Source organism: Charadrius vociferus, unplaced genomic scaffold (assembly GCF_000708025.1).
Source record: "Charadrius vociferus isolate BGI_N301 unplaced genomic scaffold, ASM70802v2 scaffold491, whole genome shotgun sequence".
NCBI lineage: Eukaryota > Metazoa > Chordata > Aves > Charadriiformes > Charadriidae > Charadrius > Charadrius vociferus.
Window position 1 is genome coordinate 689,645 of NW_009646960.1, and position 23,019 is coordinate 712,663.

Sequence of the window (23,019 nt, forward strand, 5' to 3'; positions counted from 1 at the left end):
GTGAAGACAAATGCAGTACTGTTCATAACCCTTTTCCCTCTCCTGTCTCACACAAGTTTTTCAGATTCATCATACCAATAGTAAGTCTTGGAGACTGAGGGCTTTTAATTTCAGTGTTCAATTTTAACTCTGTCTCATCACATCTGAAGTGAAATTCAAATGCTGCTTTGAAAGAACATAGTAACTACTAGTAAAAATAAGGATGTTCCAAACTGCACCACAAACTTGCTTTGGTGCAGCTGGCTGCTGCAGAGGGCACAGCAACTGCTGGTGTGTTTTACAAACAGCACACGCTACAAAGATACACCAGGCACATTGGGCATGAACTGAAGTCAGAATTTTAGTTGTGACTTTTCTCTATTGCCAAAAAGGCGCATGAGTGTTTGTCACAATTAAAACAGCATAAGGTTCCTTTGTCCTGGCACAGAAACGCTGCTTAATACAAACTATAGCCCTTCAGCACACAATGATACACAGCAAAGTCCTTGAAAGTGTTCAGGGTACCATTTTCTAAGGAGTCACCGGTATTAAGGGGCCAATTCTGCTCCACACAGACCAGTTGTGTGCTTCACTCCACCTGGGCAGCTATTAGTGGGGCAAGCACAACTGACCAACAATAAGGAGTGACAGAAGTGGAGCCAAACAGCCTGTCCAGATGGATGAGTACACACAGAGACACATCTAACTTGCCTACGTTTAAGCTCTGTGCATGTAATATACACCTGGGCATTGGAAAGCTGCACCTAAAATAAACATAGACCTCAGGGCTAGGTGGCTCCCACACCTCCATATACAGCATACAGACATACCCTTAGTCTATCAGACTAGTACATCTTCATTAAAGTTTCAAACCAATTAGATGCTTTTTATTAGAAAGGCAAAAAATCACTGTAGGCATTGGCCCCAAGAGTGCTTTGTCCTCTTAAGTTTCTGCTGAACAGCTCTCTAACAGACAGGCCACATCAGGCTTCTCCCCGACTCCCCCTGCTCCCTTCATTAAAACATTTTTCTATGTAATTTTGCTTTAGTCAAACTCCTGCCAGACGAGTATCAGTCTGGAAGAAAAACTTCCTGCTTTATTATAAACCTTTGAAAGAGAATTCAAATGGCTGGCCTACAGTAATTTGATATGTTGTATCTTGGCCAGTGGGCTCCCAGTTCTCAAAAAAATCAAAGATTAGCAGACATAACACTTCAAGCTGTGCTGTGTTAAACAAGATCCAAATGCTACTATGTTAAATAAGACTGAAAAATGGGACTACTCAATTTCCTAAATGCGAAGAGCAGACAGTTCGTATAGTCTTTTTCTTTTTGGCATTGCTTTAAGTTTTCCCAGTTCACCGAGTATAGACGTTGTTGTGTTTCTTGCAAGCATGGTGAACGCAGGTGAGTATCAAATGAGTAGAACAGGTTTGATATTAGCGTCCCTTGTATTACTACTTGACAACTGTACATAGGCAGAATGGACTGTGACTGCCGTTGACAGTGTAAAAGGAACACAGGGCAAAGAAACATGCTGCCCTTGCTGGCCCCTGTGCCAAAGCCCAACCAAAGCCAACACTTGCAGTTTGTTCTTTCAGCAGCATAACCTGACTGAGGCACCCGTCCCTACAGCTCTGTGCCAGGTCACAGCACGGTCCAGGTACTCACAGCTTAAGGGGGATAATGGGCCAGTATTTGGGCTGCTTTTTGTCACAGTTTCTATCAAAGATAAGCTGCATGGCAGCCTCCATTGCCTGGATTTTGGCAGCTTCAGCACCATATAGTTTCTTCATTTCTGCCATTCGCCTCTCCCCAGGTCTTTCTGCAGGCGGCTGCACAGAACGCCCCATCCTTTTGTGAAGGTCTTGATCAGCCTCCACGTACTGGTGCTCAGCTTCCAGCTGCTGCTGTCTCCCTAGACAAATAAAACACAAGAGATGTAAATTACTGAGCTATCAAACAATCACATTTTATTTTAACTTTTTTAATACTATATATTCAAATTTGTGCTGGGCCTAGAGGGCCAACATCCACACATTCTAGGGTACAGCCAGCTTCTGCAACTTAAAAAACAAATTGCACATTACTTATCCTGCTGCGTTTATTATGCATAACAACAAATTTCTACTAAACAGCATGATAAAGCCAGGCTGGAAGAAGTGGGGAGAAGGGAAGATGACCCTGGAATTGAATCCTAAAACTGCAGAAAACCTCTGTATTAGCAATAACGAATGAAGATCAGCATTGCTTCATTTCTCCCCTACATACACACATTCTGAAAAAGAAAACAAAACAAAACAAAAAGGCTAAAAATGCCCCCCCGAAAAACCCCAAACACGAGTGTTGTTTCCAAAGTAATGACTTAGCAGCTGAGATAATGAAACAATGCACCGGACAACACAACTTTAGCTGAACCATAGCCAAGGAAAAATATAACCCGTTACCACTCTATGAAAATGAACAAATTGGTCATGTAAGTGTCCATCAAGTCCATCCAATGAAACACAGCTGTCAGCATTGTGCTTAGATAAACTAGACAACCCTATCCATTTCTCAAGACTTGGAAAGTTCAAAACTGACAGCCTTACTGCTATTGCTTTGAAGACAAACCAAAACAGTACCCAACATAAATCCCTGTACCACATCTTTTAAAGAAGATTCAAAACTGTTCAACGGGGTGAAATATTTGGACCAATTTGTCATCAAAAATCCTCTTTGGTAAGCCTAACTGGGAAGCAAGAATTTGATTTTGCATGTCCAAACATCCTTCCACTTCCTGGGTGCTGCTCCGATAGATAATAATGCCCTATGCAGTTTAAACACTAAAGTGCTACACAAGACTCCCCTCTTATGGGGACACTTCTAGAAGATGAAGAGAATCATCTGGCAGTTGTTGAACTCCTTCACCTGCCAATAACAAATGACAGTTCTCAAAACTGCATCACAGAAACAGTTCACTACTACTAAGGGCACTTTCAGAAAAAAACAAAACAAAACAAAACAACAAAACCCACAACATTAAAAGGGACAGAGTGTCCACAGGTCAGGATGCATTAGTCACACACAGGACATGCTTCTCAGTGTTTGGTGCAATGTACCTCTTCCCTCCTTTCCCTAAGACAGAGATTTAGCTTCCACCAAACACGTGACATCTGCAAACCCTAACCCAAAGTTAAGTATCCTGAAATATCTGTGTCAAACATCTGCAGTTTATTTTTACACTGGAAAGTACTGTACAGAGTAGCCAACTGACTGTCTGTCAGCCTTACTAAATGAATTATCCCCTGTACCTCATTCACAGAAAATAGATATTTTAAACATTACAATCGGAAACTTCAATTCTGGCATCTGTTTGACAGGGACACAGAAAGTTTTTCTTCTGTCATTTCCAACACCATCCACAGCTTTGTGTTGGTAGTCAAAGGGCAGGAGTACTTGAGGGGTTATTAGCAATTTATCCCAGTGAGCCATTTTACTTTCTGTGATTTTGCTTTAAGGGCACACCCCTGAAGTGTGCTGCACTGCCAGAATTCATGAGGAAATATACATTAGAGTCCATATGTGTTTTTGGAAGAGTCAGATTTATTTGGTGTGAGGCCATTTTAACCAGAAGGTCTGAATTAAAAGAACTAACACTGCCTACAGAGAGAGGGCCCAGCACTATGAGGACAGGCTGTGACTACACAGGTCACATGCATCCCATTGAAACAAACTTACTGGGACACTAGACTGCCCACAACTAGGTAACATGCTTTTAAGCATGAACTTGATGCAAATTACACTGAATACTGTTAGACGGAAAACAAAAATCTATGCTGGAAAAACAATGTTGCCCACTGGAGGTTACACAGCAAAACTCTGGCAGGGCAATGAATTGAACCCGTATTTGTTGACGCTCATGTGGCACAAAGATAATTCCTGGTGTTTCTGTATTGCCCATGGAAATTTTTTATTCACTAGTTCCATAGCTGCATGCTAAAGACAGCTGCTTCCTCGCTTGCTTGCTGTAGAATGCTCTCTGATAGCCCATTGCACACAGTAACACTAAAGAAAAATTAATTTCTCTGGAGATAGATAATGAATTCTTCTGTTTGGAAATTAAGTGGGTCTCTAGCAGAAGCTTTTTGATGGATGAGTAGATTTCAGTTTAGTGTGCACCAATCTCTATTTTTGTGGCACAGAGTAGTTCATAAACCCGCAGATCCTAATGTTAGCAATCAAAATACTAATAACAATTTAAATTCCATTCTCAAAATTACCTAATGAACTCCTGGAATATATATTTTACTTTACACTGATCAGATATACTGCCCTTAACTTTCTAACCTGACTTGTACTGTTCCATAGCTACTGGTTAAAAAACTCCCAGAGCAAATTAGAGTCTCAAACACATAAATCAGCTCTACAGAGTCCAGGCAGAGGCTGGGGACAGAAATCTGCTAGAGGGACCCACAGCTTTTTGTACCAGAGGCTGAATTTGAGCATATAACATGGCAGCTGTGCTGGTAATACCACTGTAGCTGTGTGGAATATGTTGCAGTTTCAAATCAGTTATTTGTGGAGAGAGACTACCATGACAAACTCCACTGTCAGCGATGGCACCATTTGCTGTCATGGAAAAATCGAGGAAAGAGAAGCCATGGAAATAAATGGGTATGTAAACTACTGCAAAGCAGTACTTCCAGCTAAACATAGAAATAAGAAATACATGACAGCAGAAAGTTTTGTTGCGTTGAGATGCACATTAAGATTTCTTCGGTGGGGCGGGGACAATAGAACTGCTCTTATTTGCAGCAGTCTGCGTTCTTTCCGTTATCTCAAAATTTACTTTAAAAACAATACAAAGCAATGCAACTTGAGCTAAATGTGCAACTACCGCTTCAGCAAAAAGATGACAAAAAGCATCTGAAAATGGAAAAAAACCAAACAAAATATTATAAACTGTCTATAGCCTAGAGAGGCAAACAGAAATTCTCTGAAGTAAGCACCCCGTATTCATCCATGAAATTAGGTAGCAAGATTTATCAAAACACAAATTCTCAGCCTGCAGTAATGAAGTCCTCAGCTCATTCGCAAATCAGTTTCATACTTTGAATTCGTAAGTAATTGTGCTGCCAAGTTATAAATATAAAACAAATAATTTTTTTTACACAATTCTAAGGAGTCTCCTTCCACTTCACACAGATTAAAATAAATGTGCTTTCTTTTACAGCATTCAGCTTCAACTACTGGCAAACTTCCCCAACCATGGAACAGTATTTTGCAAATGCTCACAAGGCAGGCAGGCAGCTGCAGTGGTGGTTGGTTTCTGCACAAAGGAAAAGCATTGCTGACATTTTCCTAATTGGTCACTTCCATTTCTTCCCAAAGACTCTCTTCCTCTCTTGAAGCTCTTTTCAGAATTAACTTATTCCTTCCAAGTCCAGTTCTGCTGGGAAGTCATCATTACATGGCCAAAACCAGTTGAGACATCTTGTTCCCAACACAGGAATACCCTTTTCTTCACCTTTAAGGAATACTGAGATCTCTACCTAACTCATACCGCATTCTGGGACACCATCAGTGATTCCAGGCCTTTTGAAAGAAAGTTTTGGGTTGTTCTTCCCCCCACCTTTTATGGATGACTTTTCAGCTAGTACATCCCCAACTAAAAGGAAAGTGAGCAAATATAGATAACTACCTCCACCCTCAGGGACTGCCAAAAGCAGGATAAACAGCAACTAGTGTCTTAGCTATTCACTGGATTTGGGGCTTTATATGCACACAAACGCCCTCTTACATACTTTCCGCAAAACTATGACCTAAGCTCTTCAAGATGTAAGCTATTTTCCCCATAGGCCCTTAGAAACTCAGATGTCTTGTTTCTCTTATTTTATAAAAATGAGAACGTCATATACTTTCCGTAAGTTTGATCTACTTTGCTCTTCCTTCTCTGTAATATCCTTTGAGAAGCTTAAGCAGTAATAGAAAAAAAATTCCTCTCTGGAATTCATCCTTTTCTTATTAAAAGGGAAAAAAAAACCACCAAGGAAAAAAAACAACCTCAAAACTAAAACACAAATAAATTCCCTTATTTGCAGAGAAGTCTCCATTGAGAGACTTTTCAACATTAAAAGGAGATAAAAGTAGGGAGGGTAATTATCTATGTTGGATTTTTAATGAACGATTCATACGCAGCATTGTGTGGTTTCTTGTACCATTTTTAGCTCTTGATATTTATACATCCAAACCCTAGCTCTCTGTAGCCAGTGGTAATACGCAATCTGATGACGTTTCTTATACGGGCAGCCTTCTCCACAGTTCTCTAGGTGCACATGCTCTGCAGTCTGCCACGTTCCCGGGCTCTGCCCCACGTGATGGTATTTACAGCAAGAGACCAAGGGCTTGCTCCCCGTAAGTGTCAAATGGCCTTTACTGACTTTCTGTTTCTTGCTTAGTTAGCACATTATTCTTCAAGGAAATACTATGCTTTCCCTAGCCTTGATCCGTTCTTTCTTTTCCATGATTTCAGACTGACCTATACCCCGTTCACATATTTGTCTGCTCATTTCAAGTGATGAATGATTTTCTGTTACTGCTGCATGTGCACTTTCTGAGCTTTCTCATCTTGTCTTAAATGCTACCTGAGCTGATCTTGAGCAGCCCACACTAACAGAGTTAAAAACACTACTCATTTCTACTGATTAAAAACTCCTAGTTCTCTCTTTGAATGCCACTTCCCACAAGCCTGTCTGCTGTGTTAAATATTCTGCCCACACAGGCTTCTCAATGCAAAATGCCAGCTTCTTCACCTCCCTAGAAAAGCTAAGTACCTTTACCATAAACTTACATATGAGTTTTTCTGAAGTGACAGCATCAGACCATTTTATTATGCCCAAACTTGCATGAACCAGGCATACAATGGGGAAAACCAAAATCTTTGCCTGAAGGAATTCCAACAAAATAAGGATTTAAATCTGAGGATTTGCAAACAGGATATTCAAAGAGTTTAATTTCTACAGAGCTCTGGATTTCCAGAGGGCTGACATCTCAAGCTCTACTCTTTATCAAGTGCAAAGCTTTGCAAGACAAGAGTTTCCATCAGTGGCAGCCTGTGAGATGCAAACAATTGTGACTTACCCCCACATCTGTAAAGATAAAATATTCCAGGTTGCTGAAAACAGCACAGACTTGCTTGCTGGAGGGTTACTTTGGAACACTCAGCAACTTACAGAAATTGTGGAAGCATACTGAAAGAAGAGAGTGACGATTTTATAGTAGAGTGAACAGCCTCACACTAGATGCAAGTTGACTTAGGGAAAACAGACTTACGTTTAAATTTCTCCTTAAATTTAAAACCTTGTGCTTGCAAAAAATGCAACAAAAGGATTACAGATGACACAATGTAACTTCTCCCCTCCCATTTTTAACTGCAGAAGTTTGATCTTCAAAGAAGTGGAGAGAGCTAGGCCGTATCTTACCACAGCAGCAGTCTAACCTACGCAGAAAAATCAAACGCTGTAGCTGGCTTGAAAACACTAACTTGGAATAAAAGTGTCTTTTTTGTGGGGGTAACTGCCTGCAATGATAAGCTCTCAGACACCAGACTCACAACCTCCGTGAAAGAGAACTACCTACAAATGCTGAAGGTATTAAAAGCCCAAGTATCTACACTGACAAGTTTTCCATCTGCTATCTGAGGAGGGAATGAGTTAAAATAAATTGAATATTTCGCCACATATATCTACAAGCAATGCAGTATTCTCAAGAAAAAATAAAATGTTCTGTTACAGGCTTTGAAGTAAGAGCAGATGTGATTCCTTGGCAGGCTTGTGGCAGTCTGAAACCATGGTTCCACAGACATTTTTCTTTCTTCAGCCACAAAACCAGCTTATGCAGTTTCTGCTCCCCTCCTTCTCCCTTAGCTGCATGCTCCAGCTCTCAGGCCCCTCAGGGATGCTGCTACAATTGTCTAAGGGGCCACACAATGAATTCTAAAAAAAACCAAACAAACAAACGAAAGAAACCAAAACACACCCCCAAACTGCTTAACCTGGCTTTGGCACTGAGGAGTGCTCATTGAAGCACAGCCTGACTGAAAACCTATTGGTTAAAGCAGGAAATGGTCTAACACAAGAAAATGTGCTCCCCAAGAAAGACCCAGTTGCAACAGGCCGCGTAAGCAGACAGCAAACAGATTTTGCAAATCTGAAGTACTCAGTTTGATACCTTCTTTTTCACTATAATACAGATTTTCTACACATTTTAAAGAGGACAGCTCTGTAGAAACAGGGCAAAAATACTTACCAAGACAGCAAGCGGAGACAAACTATCTTTGAAATCAAAATTAAAAGAAAGACAGGAAGTAAATTTAGAACCAAGGTGTTCCACTTCCAGGTTTGCTACTGGGTGCTACATATCACTCTCAAGTTAATTAAACGCGTGCCTCACTGTAATGAATCTGTAAAACGAGTCTAATACTTTCCTACCTGACAGAGAGTTTTAAAGAATTATCTCACATTATTTTGAAATCTGTGGGTTAAGTAACTGGCACAAAGTCCCAGTTACCTAGAGAGTAAAAAAGCTGATTTCTGTTTTAGAAACGGGATTAAAAACCAAGAAGGGTTGTGTTGTGGTCTCCAAAACAAACTGCTAAAGATCCTAGATGGAAACAATACAAGCCTTCACATCTGTGTTTACACTAACAGTAGGCTACACTGGTTACTGCCCAGCTAACAACAAATCACCTTTCTTTTATTTTCTTCTATTACCTGCCACAATGAAACCCTTAAGAAAGGATATTCTTAGCTCAACCAGAAAATGAACTGAAACAATCAAGCCACATAAACATGAAGCAACCAGCTAGCCCAGTGGAACCCCAAGTGAAAGCCTGCTCTAGAAATGTGAATGTTCTACGTCTAATTAATAATCAGGTACATGCGCCTCTAGGATAGAAAACACACAGGCGAGCCCAGCGTAACCAGGGGGCCTGTATCGCACCAGAGACAACACGGCATCCAGACTGTATGCTTGTGCCATCTGACAGAGTTAAACGGTCAGGAAGTTGTTGACCGACCACCGCTTAGAAATGAGTACAGGATCAGGCACTGGCAGCTGCCTCTAGTAAGTATCAAGCCTATAGCAATAAGATTAAATACAGACCAGCTGACTCTGCACTCCCATCCCCCAAAACAACTCCAAGCTGTCACTGATGGCAACAATGCTGACGCCAGACAAAGACACCAGTGCTAGAGTAAACAGAAGGATTACTTAAATCTATATATAACTGTATCCATATATACACACACATATATGGCACAGTCAGAGGAGACTGAACAAGGAAACGTTCAGATTTAAAAGTGTTTCTTTAAAAGCAAACCAGCATATTGAAGAAACATGAGTTTCGCAATGATTTTTCACATGTGCCCTGAATAGAAATTAAGCACACGCACTTGGAAGAAAGTGTTCCCTGATGTACAGAGCACTAGACAGCTAAATAATACCGAAAGTTTGGTGCTTTCAGGAAAAAAAAAAAAAAAGCAGTAGCCTGTACCAGTCTTCTAAATCAAACTCGCACATTCAAACGTTACATTGAAATTTCTTTCTTGACTCCAGCCACAGACTACACTGCTGAATTCAACTTTGATTGTATGACATCAGAAACCAACTCAGTAATATATGCAGGGAAATCTGCAACTTTATAAAAAACATTAAAAAAAAATTTGAGAGCAACCTGTAACCATGTCATTGATTTTCTGAAAGGAAGCATACTCAGGTTATGAATTGACCTTTCAGTTAACTGGCAGGTCCATAAGTTAGTATTACTGCAGACATGCAGAATTAAATAACAATCTCTGATCCAGATAAAAATAATTTTAGCAAGTAAATAAGCACTTTTTCCATGCTGCTAGTTAGTACAGTGTGCTACCTGACCAATTATTTTGAAAGAGCCATCTGGAAAGAGGGTCAAACTAAAGGAATCAGCAAAATATATCACAACTTGTGAAAGAAAAAGCTGAGAGGTAGCTTTGGAAACTTAGTTAACCTCTAACATTCCAAGTTTCTCATTGGTCATTTCACCATACTAGTAAGTTAAATGAAATACACTTAAATACATGAGGATAATTGCTGTGCCCAGTATTAAAAACACCACCAAAAATATTGGGAAAATATGCCACAAGGGAAATGTTTGACACTAGAAATAATTCCAGTCAGTTGCTGGAGTAGAAGTCTGAGCACTGTCTCCTTTCAAAAAGGCAACTGGTGTCCTGCCCTTCAGCAAGTTAAGCTGTACTTCTTGGTAAGTGGGAGCTCCATGTCTCCCCCTCTGTCACTTCAATGGAGCAATTCACACATGAAGGAAGCGTTTAAGCGACTTGAAGAGAAGACTTCAAATGAGGAGAGCCCATCCAGCCTGACAGCCTGCTCACAACAAAGGTCAGTAACTGATGCCAAGGAGCAATGCAAAAGCAGGGAACGCAAATAACTACACATCACCAGCTTTACCTACTGAGAAATGTAGAGATCAGAAAAAGCCAGATACTTCTTCCTGCACTCCTCTAAAGCCAGCCAGATGCTCTGCCATCTACCACCTCAACACCTCCTCCACCAACGCGTCACATGCAGTCTCCACAGTCTGGACTCTTGTACAATCTTTCAGCCTCCTCCCCACCATACCAGTGGCCAAAAATCCCAAAGCAATGACAACTGTTGAATTTTAACACAAGTCATCCAACCCTTCTGCTCAGCAACCACATCAGAAATTGCAGACCTAGAAATGAAGGTGTTCTGCAAGGCTTGTGCAGAGTGAGAGAACAACAGCATTGGCTTGTCAGTATTTGAATAACCACATTCAAATTAAGGCCCAGCATGTTCTTTGGAGACCTACATTCCTTGGCAAAATTTCTCCAATTTCTGCAAATACAGAGCTGACTTTTAGAGCAACAACCACCACTTCAGCAACTACAAATGAGATTAAACCCAGAAGATTCTTATCCAGCTAAACGGGAACAATAACAATCAATAGTGTAACACCCATGATATTTATTTCAGTACAAATATCCATTGAAGATTTACTCTTCATTTTACATTGCCTCTATGATTTCAGTGTACTGCAGAGCAGTGTTCTGACAACTTGAAACATATGTCCTTGAAAATATTAGGGGGAAGCTCTGATATCCAGATAAACAGGTTTGGGTACTTTGGAGGCCAATAACAATTGTAACACTGATGAACAGCTGGATCAATCTGTATTGAGTACTTCATATGCCCACAGCACAGCAGTTTCTTGGTGTGTTGTCATATAAGCCTTCTCTATTTTCCTGAAAGACAAGGAAGTGCTATCACCCCTGTATTACAAGTCCAAATAAAAAGAAAATGGAAAAAAAAAATCCTAGAGCAGGAGGTGCTTTATATTCCTCAGAATGGGCTTCATGGCAGATCACATCAGGAGGTGGCACAGGTGCTCAACCCAGCCACTGGAAAAGATAATGGCAATATTCCCTTGCACCTTGAGGCTCAAGATGCATCATCCTTTGGGTATAAATGACTAGCTCCCTTCTTCCAGGAAGGCATGCTAGAAGAGAAAGATTATTATTTTGGATACCTGTTTCTAAATTCCACCTGGGTTGAAAGCTTTTGTGGATCTAGTCCCAAATGGCATGTCCAAGATCATGATGGAAGTCTGTAAAGGCCAGCCAAGTTTGAGATGGGTACTTTAACAGCCTCTGTCTGTCTGTCTCTCTCTTGATTTTGAGCATGAGAGGAAATGAATTTTGAAAAGACCTGGACAGATGGAAGTCTCCGAACTCACCATTTCTGCCTCCACAGCACCCATATTTCCCTAATGACCATGGACATGAATTCCATCTGGATGCTTCAGATGAAACTGAGGCACAATGATCGATGCTGGAAAACAAACAGTGCCTCTGAAGTCTTGGCATTAACAACACTCCATTAAAATTAGCAGGGGTAAATTATGTGTCTCCAAGCAAAACTGTAAAAGAGGTTTGCTTTATTAACAGAGACCTAAAACGTGCAACACAAGATATTTTCCTGCCATGCTCTGTTGAAGGTTCTGCACAAGTTTTGCAGATAAAGAACATAGAAAGCAGACATCATTACATCCTTTTCCACCTTGGTCCTTGACAATGCTTTTCACAATCACTCCAGTGCTGTACACCCTGAAACTTTAAACATTCTTGCTACAGCAACAGTTCCCCCATGTAGATACAAAAAGGGTTGTGTTAGAAAATGCTTAACTCATAGCCCACACTGTCACTGTCCACTTACAAGGTTGGGAGTATCAGGCTACAAGCTGATGAATTCAGATTTATCCGCACAGAACTGAGCCAGAGCTCTCTCCTAAGCAAAATCACGTAGAGATCCAGAAATGTTGCACATGGCACCTAGATGAAACCAGTAATCATGGAACTTTAGTGGAAATGGAAAAGTGCATAAACTGTGAAGACAGACTGCCTGAGACGAGTGATTAGCACAGAGCAGCTTTTATGCCACTTTTCCCTAGAGCTGTGTCTGTCAGCATGGTCTCACCTGCTCTTTTCCACAGCAGCTGCAGCTGCTTTCATGGGCTCCCCTGCAGGGACAAAGGATGAAAACTAGAGGAGACACTCAGAGCAGCTGCAGATGCTAATGGCATAAGCAAACAGGCAGACCCGCCTTCAAAAAATTACCATCACCAGTTCTGAGTGTAAGTAGCATCTGCATCTTCCCACACCAAACCGTTCCCATATGAAGCAATCTTCAATAACGGCCTTCCGACACCTATATTTGCTCTAACAAGAAGATCAGGGAGGGACTCCTTGTTCCACATGTGGCCTCTCAGCCCTGCAGTCTGCCTGACGGTTCTTTGCCAAAGCTTTGCATAGCCCAGGTATGTCACACCGATGCCCTCAAGCCTTGGGAACCACACAGACAGAAAACAGGCACTGACACTCTGCTTGTCTGACCTAAAACTGAATTACCGCATGTATTTTCTCTGTAAAGAGAAAGTTCCAATAGCTAATCCATCCCAGCTATTAAAGTGACAACGTATATGACAGCAAGCTACTGACCTGTTTCCAAAGGACCCTTCTGAGACCAGCAACTATCAAGAAACAGCTATCAAAAGCATATCTAGCACACAGGTAGTGAGAGACAAGGCAGCTGAGAGGAGCAATGATCTGTCTGAGTCCTGCACATCTTATTCTCATATCCTCAAGACAAGTCCAGTCAGAAGGAATTTCACCAGAGCACCGACTTACTTAGAGCAGCAACAATGCAAGATTACCAGACTTCTCTTACTGACTCATGAATAACTTAGGGATAATAGCACTCGGAGAGAAAGAGTAGTTCATATCCTGTGTTTATTTGTTCAGTGAAGATGATGTTGATGGGATGCCTTTTGGTCACAGGGATGACATCTAAATCAACTGTTAAGCAAAAGGTCTGGAATGAACAACTCTTCTCAGATCACATTGTTTATTCTTTTACCACTCGAGGCTTTTGCTTTTTTCCTGCTACAAATCGAGCCTTTTAACAAGCCACCTGAGGTATGTACTATCGCCACTATAATAACAGGAACACATTAGAGACACAAATAAAAGGTGACAATTTCAAACACAGGTTTCCAAAGTTTAATACGTATTTTCATATTAAGACAGCTATTGAGGCATTCTTGATTTCCATCAAACGTAAGAGGAAATAGAGGTGTCTGACATCTTGGCATTCCTTTTAGAGCAATGTCTACACTGCATTTACGTTGAACCACAAGAGCTTCTTTACTCATGCTCCTAGCTATACACCTGCTGTAACTCAAATCCCAGTATTCCATAGCATGCTTAGGAAGAAATGAGCTCAGTATAGCCACTGGCAAATGGGGCAGTGGCATTCCATACCCCAGCTCCACCTGACTGTCCAGGCTGCATACATGGGAGTGTGGTCCACAGCATCCTCAGGTGCCATCTAGGACCTGAAACCTGGGGTATCCCTTTGCAGCAAAGTAACAGGCCTGGCCTTGCACTTGCATACTTGCAGGGGTTGCCAACACTGTTGGCCCAAAACCACAACCACTGTCAAAGTCTCAGCCTGAAGCACATAACAAATAAGAAAGACTGCGCATATAAATTTCAGATCTATATATCAACCTTCACACAACTCTCCTGAGCATGCAGCAGAGGATATCCATTTTTGACTGTATCTGGTTCAGTGACACAGAAAGTGCAGTTTCCTCAGCAGCACCTCAAGCCTTCTAGTGTATTTCTTCCATTAATTCCTGTAGCAGCAGGTACACCTGTACAATATGATGTCCGTTCGTGGCAAAATGTATGTGATTGACAGGAAAGACACAGGTTGACACAGCAAAGCTATACGTTCTTCTAAGCTCAAATTCTGCCTCTACTAGGAGATCCAAGGACATTTTCTTGACTATCACATATTCTAGGAATGGCTGTGTTCCCAAATTGATACTCTTAGTACAAAGATAACCTTGTCTCTTATGAAACGGATATAAAATGTGGACAACTGTTGCTCTCCTAATGCAATTCATACTCTATTTTTGCAAGTACAGATTAGTTTTCAATATTAAAGAAGTGAAAATCGTGGCACTTCTCCTTGTGTCTCTAGCAAGGAGGCATTTTCTCAGCTGTTGGATTCCAGTAACGAGTAACACAGCCTCTACACTGGACACAGTGTGTGCACTTGAGAAGATTCTGCTGCTACACAATAAAAGGTTCAATCATCAAGTGCAGAGATGTGGTACAAAAGGAAAGCCTTTCACGTTTCTCCTTCAATTCACAAAAGAACATGCTTCAAAAGCATCTCTCAAGCACCCACACCTATTGCAGAGAGCACTCCTATTTCACAGGCATTTCTCAGAAGCTTCAGCAATTCAACTTCTAAAGATAGTGGGAAAAGTTCATGTGACAACAAGGCTGACAAAGCCAAAGAAGTTGAGAAGACATCTGTAAGGTCATCATCCACACTGCTTTGACAGTAGGGAAAAAGAAATGAAGAAGATGCTAGTGTCCGAGAGTAAGAATTTGAACAACAGTCTGACAGAGAAAAAGACAGACGAAGAACAGGGAGAAGCATTTACCAAAAGCGAAGGTAAGAAGGAAAAGATGGTGGCAAAAAACCTGCATCAAAGTCTGTTTTCCAATGAAGCACAAAGGCCTTAAAACTAAAAGCTTCACTGATCTTGTACTATTCAAAACGTGGAATATTCCATTACTCTCTCTTGACGGAAGAGGCAGTGGTACCCATCATTTTTCAGACAAAAAGAAACCCAAGGGAAAAAACCTACCAATTGCAGATTTGGAACAAACATCTTCATTCACCATTTCCTTTCAATCTTTTTTAAAGTTTTTCCATCTGCCATGAAAATTTTGAGACAACATTATTTTGGGAAAAGCTGGAGGGTATGCGTGGGCAATACAAACAGACTGGAAAAAACTAGTCATAGCATTAACAATTGACAGGCTATTATCCTTCAGTAATGAACTGACATGATGGTACTTTCCTTTGCCTGCCTTTGTTTTTTAATAAAGGACACTGTCTCGTTGCCTGTTGACTACTACAGAATGGTTCTCAATGTACTTGCCATGCTGTATTCACTCAGTTACAGTAATCATTTCCTCTTATATGTAAAAAGGGAACAAAGAAAAACTGCATCAGGACAAACTACATGTTTCAAAGGCTAAATTGAAAAGTGTAATAAATATGCGCAATTAGCCTATTTACAGAACTGTTAGGCTTGTGAACCTTCCTTGGGTTTTGTCCTTTTAATTCTTGCAAATATAAAGAGGCAACTTATTGTATTCTGTTCTTTACATCTAGGATGCTTGGAGAATTCAGTACACTACCTAGGTCTGACAGGCACAGTAACCCAGAAAAATAACTTCATGCTTTTCAACAGCCAGCGGGAAGACTTTCAAATGCGCCTAAAAACATCCCCACGAAGTACAGTCTATTAGGATCACCAGTTACATGAAGAACCAGGAAAACAGACTAATCTGACAAGAGAATTCCCTAAAAAATACATTCACTAAATAATTATGATTGCATATGAAGAAACAACTGAAGAGGAAAGAAATTAAAACTGTCTGTAAGCAATTATAACCAAATGCACTGTATCTCTAGAATTCAAGATAAGCTTGTAGCACATTAATATGTCTGAGTTCATACAGCATCAGCAAAACTCTGCTCACAATTACTTCGGGGCATTCCACGAACACGTAACTTGACTGCAACACATGACATGAATATAAAAACTAGTAAGAATTTGACATGAATTCAAAGACAAAAAAAGAGACTGTTTTGAAAGAGGTTGTTTGTGAACAACTGTTTCACTGCTGAAGTGTTAAAATCATGCAGCAAGGCTCCGAGTTTGCCAGTTTCAAAGGGTTTACTGTGCAAGTCAGCCAATCACTGCAAATGCCCACTGTGAAAACAAAGCAAAACAAAAAAAATCTGCCACAGAAGTTAGGAATCTGCTTGTTCTTCAAGTTTGTGGCAGTTACTGAAAAATGAAAGAAACCTGAAGTTGTCTTCTTTGGTGAGTCTGACATGACGACTCTCTTATCTTTGAAACTTTTCTCTTTGCAATTAGCGTTAATTCTTGTATTTCACCATCCAGACACAAATGCCCTTCCCACCTACATCTCAGGCCTATTTAAATCTTCCACAGTTAGCAAGATCTTACCCCCAATGCCTGTGATCATGTTTACATGAGTCCAGCAGACTCTAGATCAGGCATTAGAAGTGAAGAGTCTGATATCAGCTAGGATTCATTTGATTACCCTTCTACATGGATCATGTGTGAGACACGGTACATGTGTGAGAACCAGCTGTATCACACTTGGTAAATCAGGACTCTCATTATGCATATCCAAATAGCTGCATTGATGCTGCATAGTATTTCCTAATTTTGCAGAGTTCAAAAAACACCAGACTAATAGAAGGCATCCTTCACAAAGTTAAATCAGACCTCCACCCTCTGTACTAGTATCCCCTTCTTTATGTGCCAAATTCCCCTTTCTATTTGTTCCACTGCTCTTCATTTCCCATGTGTCTCACAGTTCAGTAGGTTGCAATAAACATATATCAAACTCTCGCATAGCATTCTTTTTAAAAGAAGAGCAAGCCAGGTGTCTTCTCCCAAGTGCATATCAAGGTGCAGAGGTCAAAGGCTGTGAACTCCACCTGGAGCCCCTTATTTATGCCAGAGAAAGAAAATATGAGACACAGATTTCCTCTTAACATTCCCTAATAGCTGGCTTGTAATTCAATTGATCAAGGTCACTATTGGTATTCCGCTTTCACATACCCGAACACTCTCATTCAGTTTAGAGAAAATTTAAACCCCTTACCTCAATGTTACGAAAGTCTCTTTCAGTGATGGATGCCTGAATTTCAGGCATTACTGTGCTTTATACCAACCAAGTTTCTCTACAAATCTGTTCCTAAGGTGGGGGGGGCAGCCCAGGACATACAGTTTGGGATTAAAAGGAAAAGGCATCAGAGAGGAAATACTTAAGTAACTGTGGGTTTCTTTTTTGGATGCACTATCTCCATCTTCTTGAGCATCAACACAGAATGACAACCGTTCTTCAGCATAGTATAAAAGATAAAATATGATAACGTCATTATGGATCGCAGCTTAATGAACCCCTAAATTTCGTTTTGTTCAGAAACAGCATCCAGGAAAATTAATAACGCTACCTCATAAAGTGCAGTGGTACTGCCTTCAACATGGTCTCCATACCAGCTCATTTCCACACCATCAGGGAAACAACGATTTCCCCCTCCTCCTGCTGCTTACATTTCTTCTTTTGAGAAACTTTAACAAACTTAAAAGTGTATTCTATTTTTCTTTTCCCCCACTACACAAGAAATAATTATTTCTGAACAAGATCATACCATATTTTTAATTACTCATAAAATTAGCATTTAGATAGCACCATTCACCCAAGAGTTCTGTGGCACTTTTAAATTTCAATTAAATCAAGTACTTGTTTACTTTTTCATGCTTTGAGGAATTACAAATGATTATTATTGTCCTCACTTTATCAGGTAAACTACTAAGGAAACAGGCATACAGTAACTAAAGGCCAGATTCTCTTTAAATTTGCATGAAGATCTGGAATAGTGCCGCTGAAGTGATTGGAGTTATACTCACCCAGAACTACACTAGTACATGGCACAGAGCAGAGACCTAGTAATTCCAAAAGGTTCCAAGCACTGCTGTGGTGGAAGGAACAAAAGTAAAATCCGTATTCCGAGTCACAAATTTCTTCCCAATTCCCCAGCTCATCATAAAGAATCAAATCATATTTTTAGCAAGAGCAGTCAGTGAGGGGTCAGGAAGAGATCAAATAGCTATACCAAGGTCATATAGGATATTTATGACAGGGAACGTCTCTCTATCTTTCCAGGATACCACTTTTAATCGCTTGTACACCTTTAAACACCACTAACCATAAAGACAAAATAAATCCAAAGAAAATGTACTGCATTTCTAGAAGTAGCCCAGCATCTTAAAGCATCCTGTACCTCATTAAATGAGCATTTCAACAGAGAACACTGAGCTGATTCTGCAAAAGCATGATGAAAAAGGTATGCACATCAGGCACTACCACAGAGCTCCTTAACTCACCTTCCTCTCCTAACTAGAGCAACTGTGTGTGCATCACACTGATGGAAGTGTGAAGTTAAGCTCAGGTGTTTCAGCTCACCCAATACCCTCTGATCAAAGAACTTAAAATAACATGATTTTTATCTATTCCTCCCAATAACTGCCTTTATTATGCATATTTACAACATTTCCCTCTTTCCAAGAAAGCAGAGAAAGCTCTATTAAACATCAATTCTGGGTATTTCCTATTGGAGTCATGTGGGAAAAGTTATTTTCATCATGCTGCTTTCTTAAAACAGCTAATAAATTTGCCTGCAACATTTGTATATGCAGTAAAGTGTCACTAAAGTACAACATAATCTTTTATTTCTTTTAAGGATTTCACAGAAACAAAGATGGCGAATACCTCTGAAGATCAAGAACTGAGAAAAATCTTAAAAGTCTTTGGCTTATATCCCCTGCTTAAGGACTTGGGTCCAAATCAAGATGCAAAACAAAGAGAAACTTCTGGTATGGTACAGAATGAAGAGTACCCTAGGGAGCAAGGGGGAGAAGAAAATAGTCATGGAATTTTGCTGTTGGATTAGCCAAAGAATAACAAACAAAATGGCTGCTTCATGTTATAAAATACATTGAGGCTTACTCTAGGGTTTAGTGATGTAGTTAAGCACTTCCTCTGGGTTCTCCTCTCAGACATATAACATGTTAACTAAATTTAACCATAAAAATTCTGGAGGTTTTCCTTCAGCACTAAAGATGAATATTGTCTTCTGGACAAGTGTGTTATGCTCCTCTTTCCAGTCATACTTTTCTCTCTCTCTTAACAAAACACCTTCAAACATTTTCTGACACTTATTTCTAATGAATGATACTTCAGTGCACCCACCAGTTTTGCTGCATCGTTCTGTTTGGCTTGCTCAATTGTAGTACCTATTTCTGTGAATTCTTACAAAACCTGTAAATGCTGAAGCCATCCATCACTCAATGTTCTGGCCACCAAATACCAGAAAACACAGAGCAAGCATGGACTTACGCAGTTCTTCCCGGTGCCTCTCTGTCTGTGCAAAAAATTGACGAAGCTCCTCTGTGATCTCCATGTTACTCAAGTCATATTCTATCTCCCCTTCAGACTCAGAGTCCTCCTCCATTTCGGAGTCCCCGTCAGCATCCTCCCTCCCTTGGTGGGCATCTGTGTACCGCTGAGGTCCCCCATGGTACTGAGCTCTGCCATGTGGGCTACAGCTGGAAGAATAGTTGTGGGTATGTGGGAGATCATTCCCATCCCAATCTGAGTAGCGGCTACTTGCAGAGGCTGCAGAAGGATTCCATGGCAGGTGATAAAAGGACTCCATGGCTTTCCTGTAGGCTTTCTGGTGTCTACGCATCCAGCGCATGGCTAAGTCGTAGTGCTTCCAGTATCTTGCATACACTTTCTGAGAATACCATGGCTCTGCGTCTTCCTGTGGCCAAAAAAAGGAGGGGTAAAGAACATCAAGAAAAAAGATGTAAAAAAAAAAGAGAAAAAAAATGGTAATTGAGGGGAGAAACATAGTAAACACAAGCACGGAGTCTGCCTTTTAATCATTAGTTATTCTTTTCCTATGATAAACCATATAAATCTGAAAAAGAAGGGCAGGTATTAACACACTGCAAGTGCATTACACTTCATTACTCCGACAAGAGATTGTTTTTGCATGAACAGAACTACCAATGAAGAACTAGCAATAGAGAAGTCATAGTGTCCAGAAGGAATCAATTCTTTTTAGGGGATATGCTGAGTGGATATTTTCCACGTTTCTTTAGTCACTCACGTGAGTTGCAAGAACGGAATCATTCCAGGGTGTATGTATTACAACCTACACCTGATTTCCAAATCCGCAGACAGAAAACACAAGAGATTAAAATTCCTCCATATTAAACAAAGGCATTCATTTTCTGCAGTAACATATTTCCTCCATCTGCCTGCCAAAATAAGTTTCTCAGAAAAGGTCAAATGGCAATTCAGCCAAGTTCATATATCCATCATGGCCTCGATCAAAAACAAGACTGTATTTAACCAAGTGCAAGCTGACAGTAAATCTCCCTTCTGTACTCACCAGTAACCAACATATGAAAAGGGGTAATAAGGTACCACTGATAAAGTACATGGAAAAATAGTTCTATAGAACTATACATACTGTAACACACCTTCTCCTATCTTCCAGCTAATCTTAGTTTTCCTGAAAAAACAGTTTTCCGCTGTTCAGATTTTACCAGCAAACAAAGCCTCACAGTACCTCTAGCCTTAAGCCCCCTTGCTACAGGCCATTTCATCTTTCTCCTTATCCTAGTCTCAAAAAGAAGGGATAATAGAGGATCTTAAAAGAAGGCCATAGAGTAAACTAGAGCCTAGAACAAGTAAGATAAAGAGCAAATGTTTCTTTCTTTCCCCCACATCTTAATTTCCATAGAAAATCTTTTATCTGGGCCAAAACAGAATGCCTGTACTTTAAATTAGAAAAATTTTAATTAAGCCATGTTTTGGCAAACACTCAAAACTATGGCAAGATTAGCTGAGATTTTCAAAGATGAACGTGACATTTACAGTCCTTTATTAGTTTTTTTTTATAAAAGCACATACAAGAGAAAGATTTTTCTTTAACCATGTTTTCTTGATCTCCACTGGCAACATTCTGTAACCTTAAAGGAATGATCCTCTGGAAAAACAAAACAAAACACAACAGAAAAAAAAAACAACTAAGAAATACTTTCCATTTAATGCTAACAATATCAAGTGAGGTTAATTTCATTTACTTACATTTGTTTTCACTTTCTGGTTCTCAGGCAATAATGCAAATGCGAGAGAGTTTGGAATAATAATTGTAACTCTCATGTTTCCCTTCTTTCTGCAAAATTGGGCCCATTACACCAGCAGAGATCTATAAATGCCATCTCTTTTTAAGGTCATTGGTAAGTGCTCTCAGAAACAAAACACCTTCGGCTAATAGACCCCCGTAAAGAAAATCCACTACAACAAACTTGCATTCCTGAAGAATTTCTGATCAAAAACTGCACCCTATTTGTGAAGGCTCAGCTATGTGATTTAAAAGTTCGGACAAATTATCTTTCCTGAAAACTAACAATTCACGGAGATGAAACTTCATTCTGATTCTCCTCTTGGTCTAACATTGTGCTGCTACAAGACCATGCATTTCAGAAGATTTATTCCTAAGATGAGTGGGTGCAAGAAAAGCATCTGCCTTCCATATGGAATTCCTTCATTCTTAATCATCCAACCACCTAAAAGCGAGGATGAACAATGTTTTATTTACTGTTCTTGCTTTGCTTAAGAATGTCACACTGACTCCTCATCCTTCAGTAGTCAGATGAGAACGTCCTGTTGTAAAATCTGATACATTCACAGGTTACTTTTAGAACATTTTTTCTATTTTTCCCACTACTTAAAAATCTAGTTTTGAAACATCAGGAAGCTTGACAAAAGCAGGTATCTCCTACATTCTATGGATTTCCAAAGAAGACAACATATTCTGTTAAAGCACAAAAATTATCTCCAGTTCTTCTCGAACGTTTCTAAAAAGGGCCTTGATGACTTTACTGAAAGCTCTGGAATCCAGCTGGCTGATTTGTCTAAGCTGACTAGCTCCAGTTGTTAATTTCGGGGAAAGGAAGACAAAAAGCCAGTTCATGTAGACAGTACTGTGATGCTGGTGCCTGTCCAACTACTTTTTGTGGCTTTTTTGTTGAAAGTGACCCTTGAGAACCCCTTTTACATTTGAATATTAAAAATACATCTGTTAAAAAAGAAATTACAGAAATGTTTTACATTGGGGTGGAAAAGGGAAAGGAACACTTTAAAGTCGAACTTATTCGATGTCTGTGTTTTTTCAGCTGCGGAATAAATGGAAATAAGATATTTCCTCAAGGAAACAAAAGCTATAAATCCAAGGCAAATGATCGGAGTCCTCTGTTATTTTCCTGTTATGTCTCTGGAGTCTTCCCAGGAGTAGACAAATCACTCACTGTTGTAATATGAATTCTATTTTCAAAGCAATTTAGCTACTTTCACATCTAATTTTTAAATGTCTGCACTGACAGTTCAATAAAAGTGTTTATATTCATTTTGTCTATAAAACGTGACTAAGTTATCACATAGAAACCCATAAAGACCACTTACCATCTCTTGTGGAGTTTGTTCCAAGGTGATCAAGGTGAACTAGAAATGAAAACAGTAGCTTTTTAATTCATAAAAATATATGTATCAAGATGGTCACAAGCACTGAATATATTTTTGTTAAACATGAGTACTATGGCCTACGGCTGTTAAATATCCCTTCTCTGTTGTGGCTAGTTGAAGTCTCTTATTTATAGGTTTTGATTAGCATCAGCAAAAATTCTGTTCCTTAAAATTCCCCACTACTATAAGAATG

General features: G+C 39.9%; 1 protein-coding gene across 1 annotated transcript; it reads right to left on the reverse strand.

The window, feature by feature from the left end:
* Window positions 1-1,612: 1,612 nt before the first annotated feature.
* GEMIN8 (gem (nuclear organelle) associated protein 8) lies at window positions 1,613-22,784 on the reverse strand. The gene is made up of 3 exons (XM_009895216.1): window positions 22,767-22,784; window positions 19,626-20,052; window positions 1,613-1,897 (listed from the first exon to the last, which is right to left on the reverse strand). Exons 1-3 carry the CDS (start codon window positions 22,767-22,769, stop codon window positions 1,647-1,649), a joined length of 681 nt encoding a protein of 226 aa, XP_009893518.1. The 5' UTR covers window positions 22,770-22,784; the 3' UTR covers window positions 1,613-1,646.
* Between the last annotated feature and the right edge of the window lie 235 nt (window positions 22,785-23,019).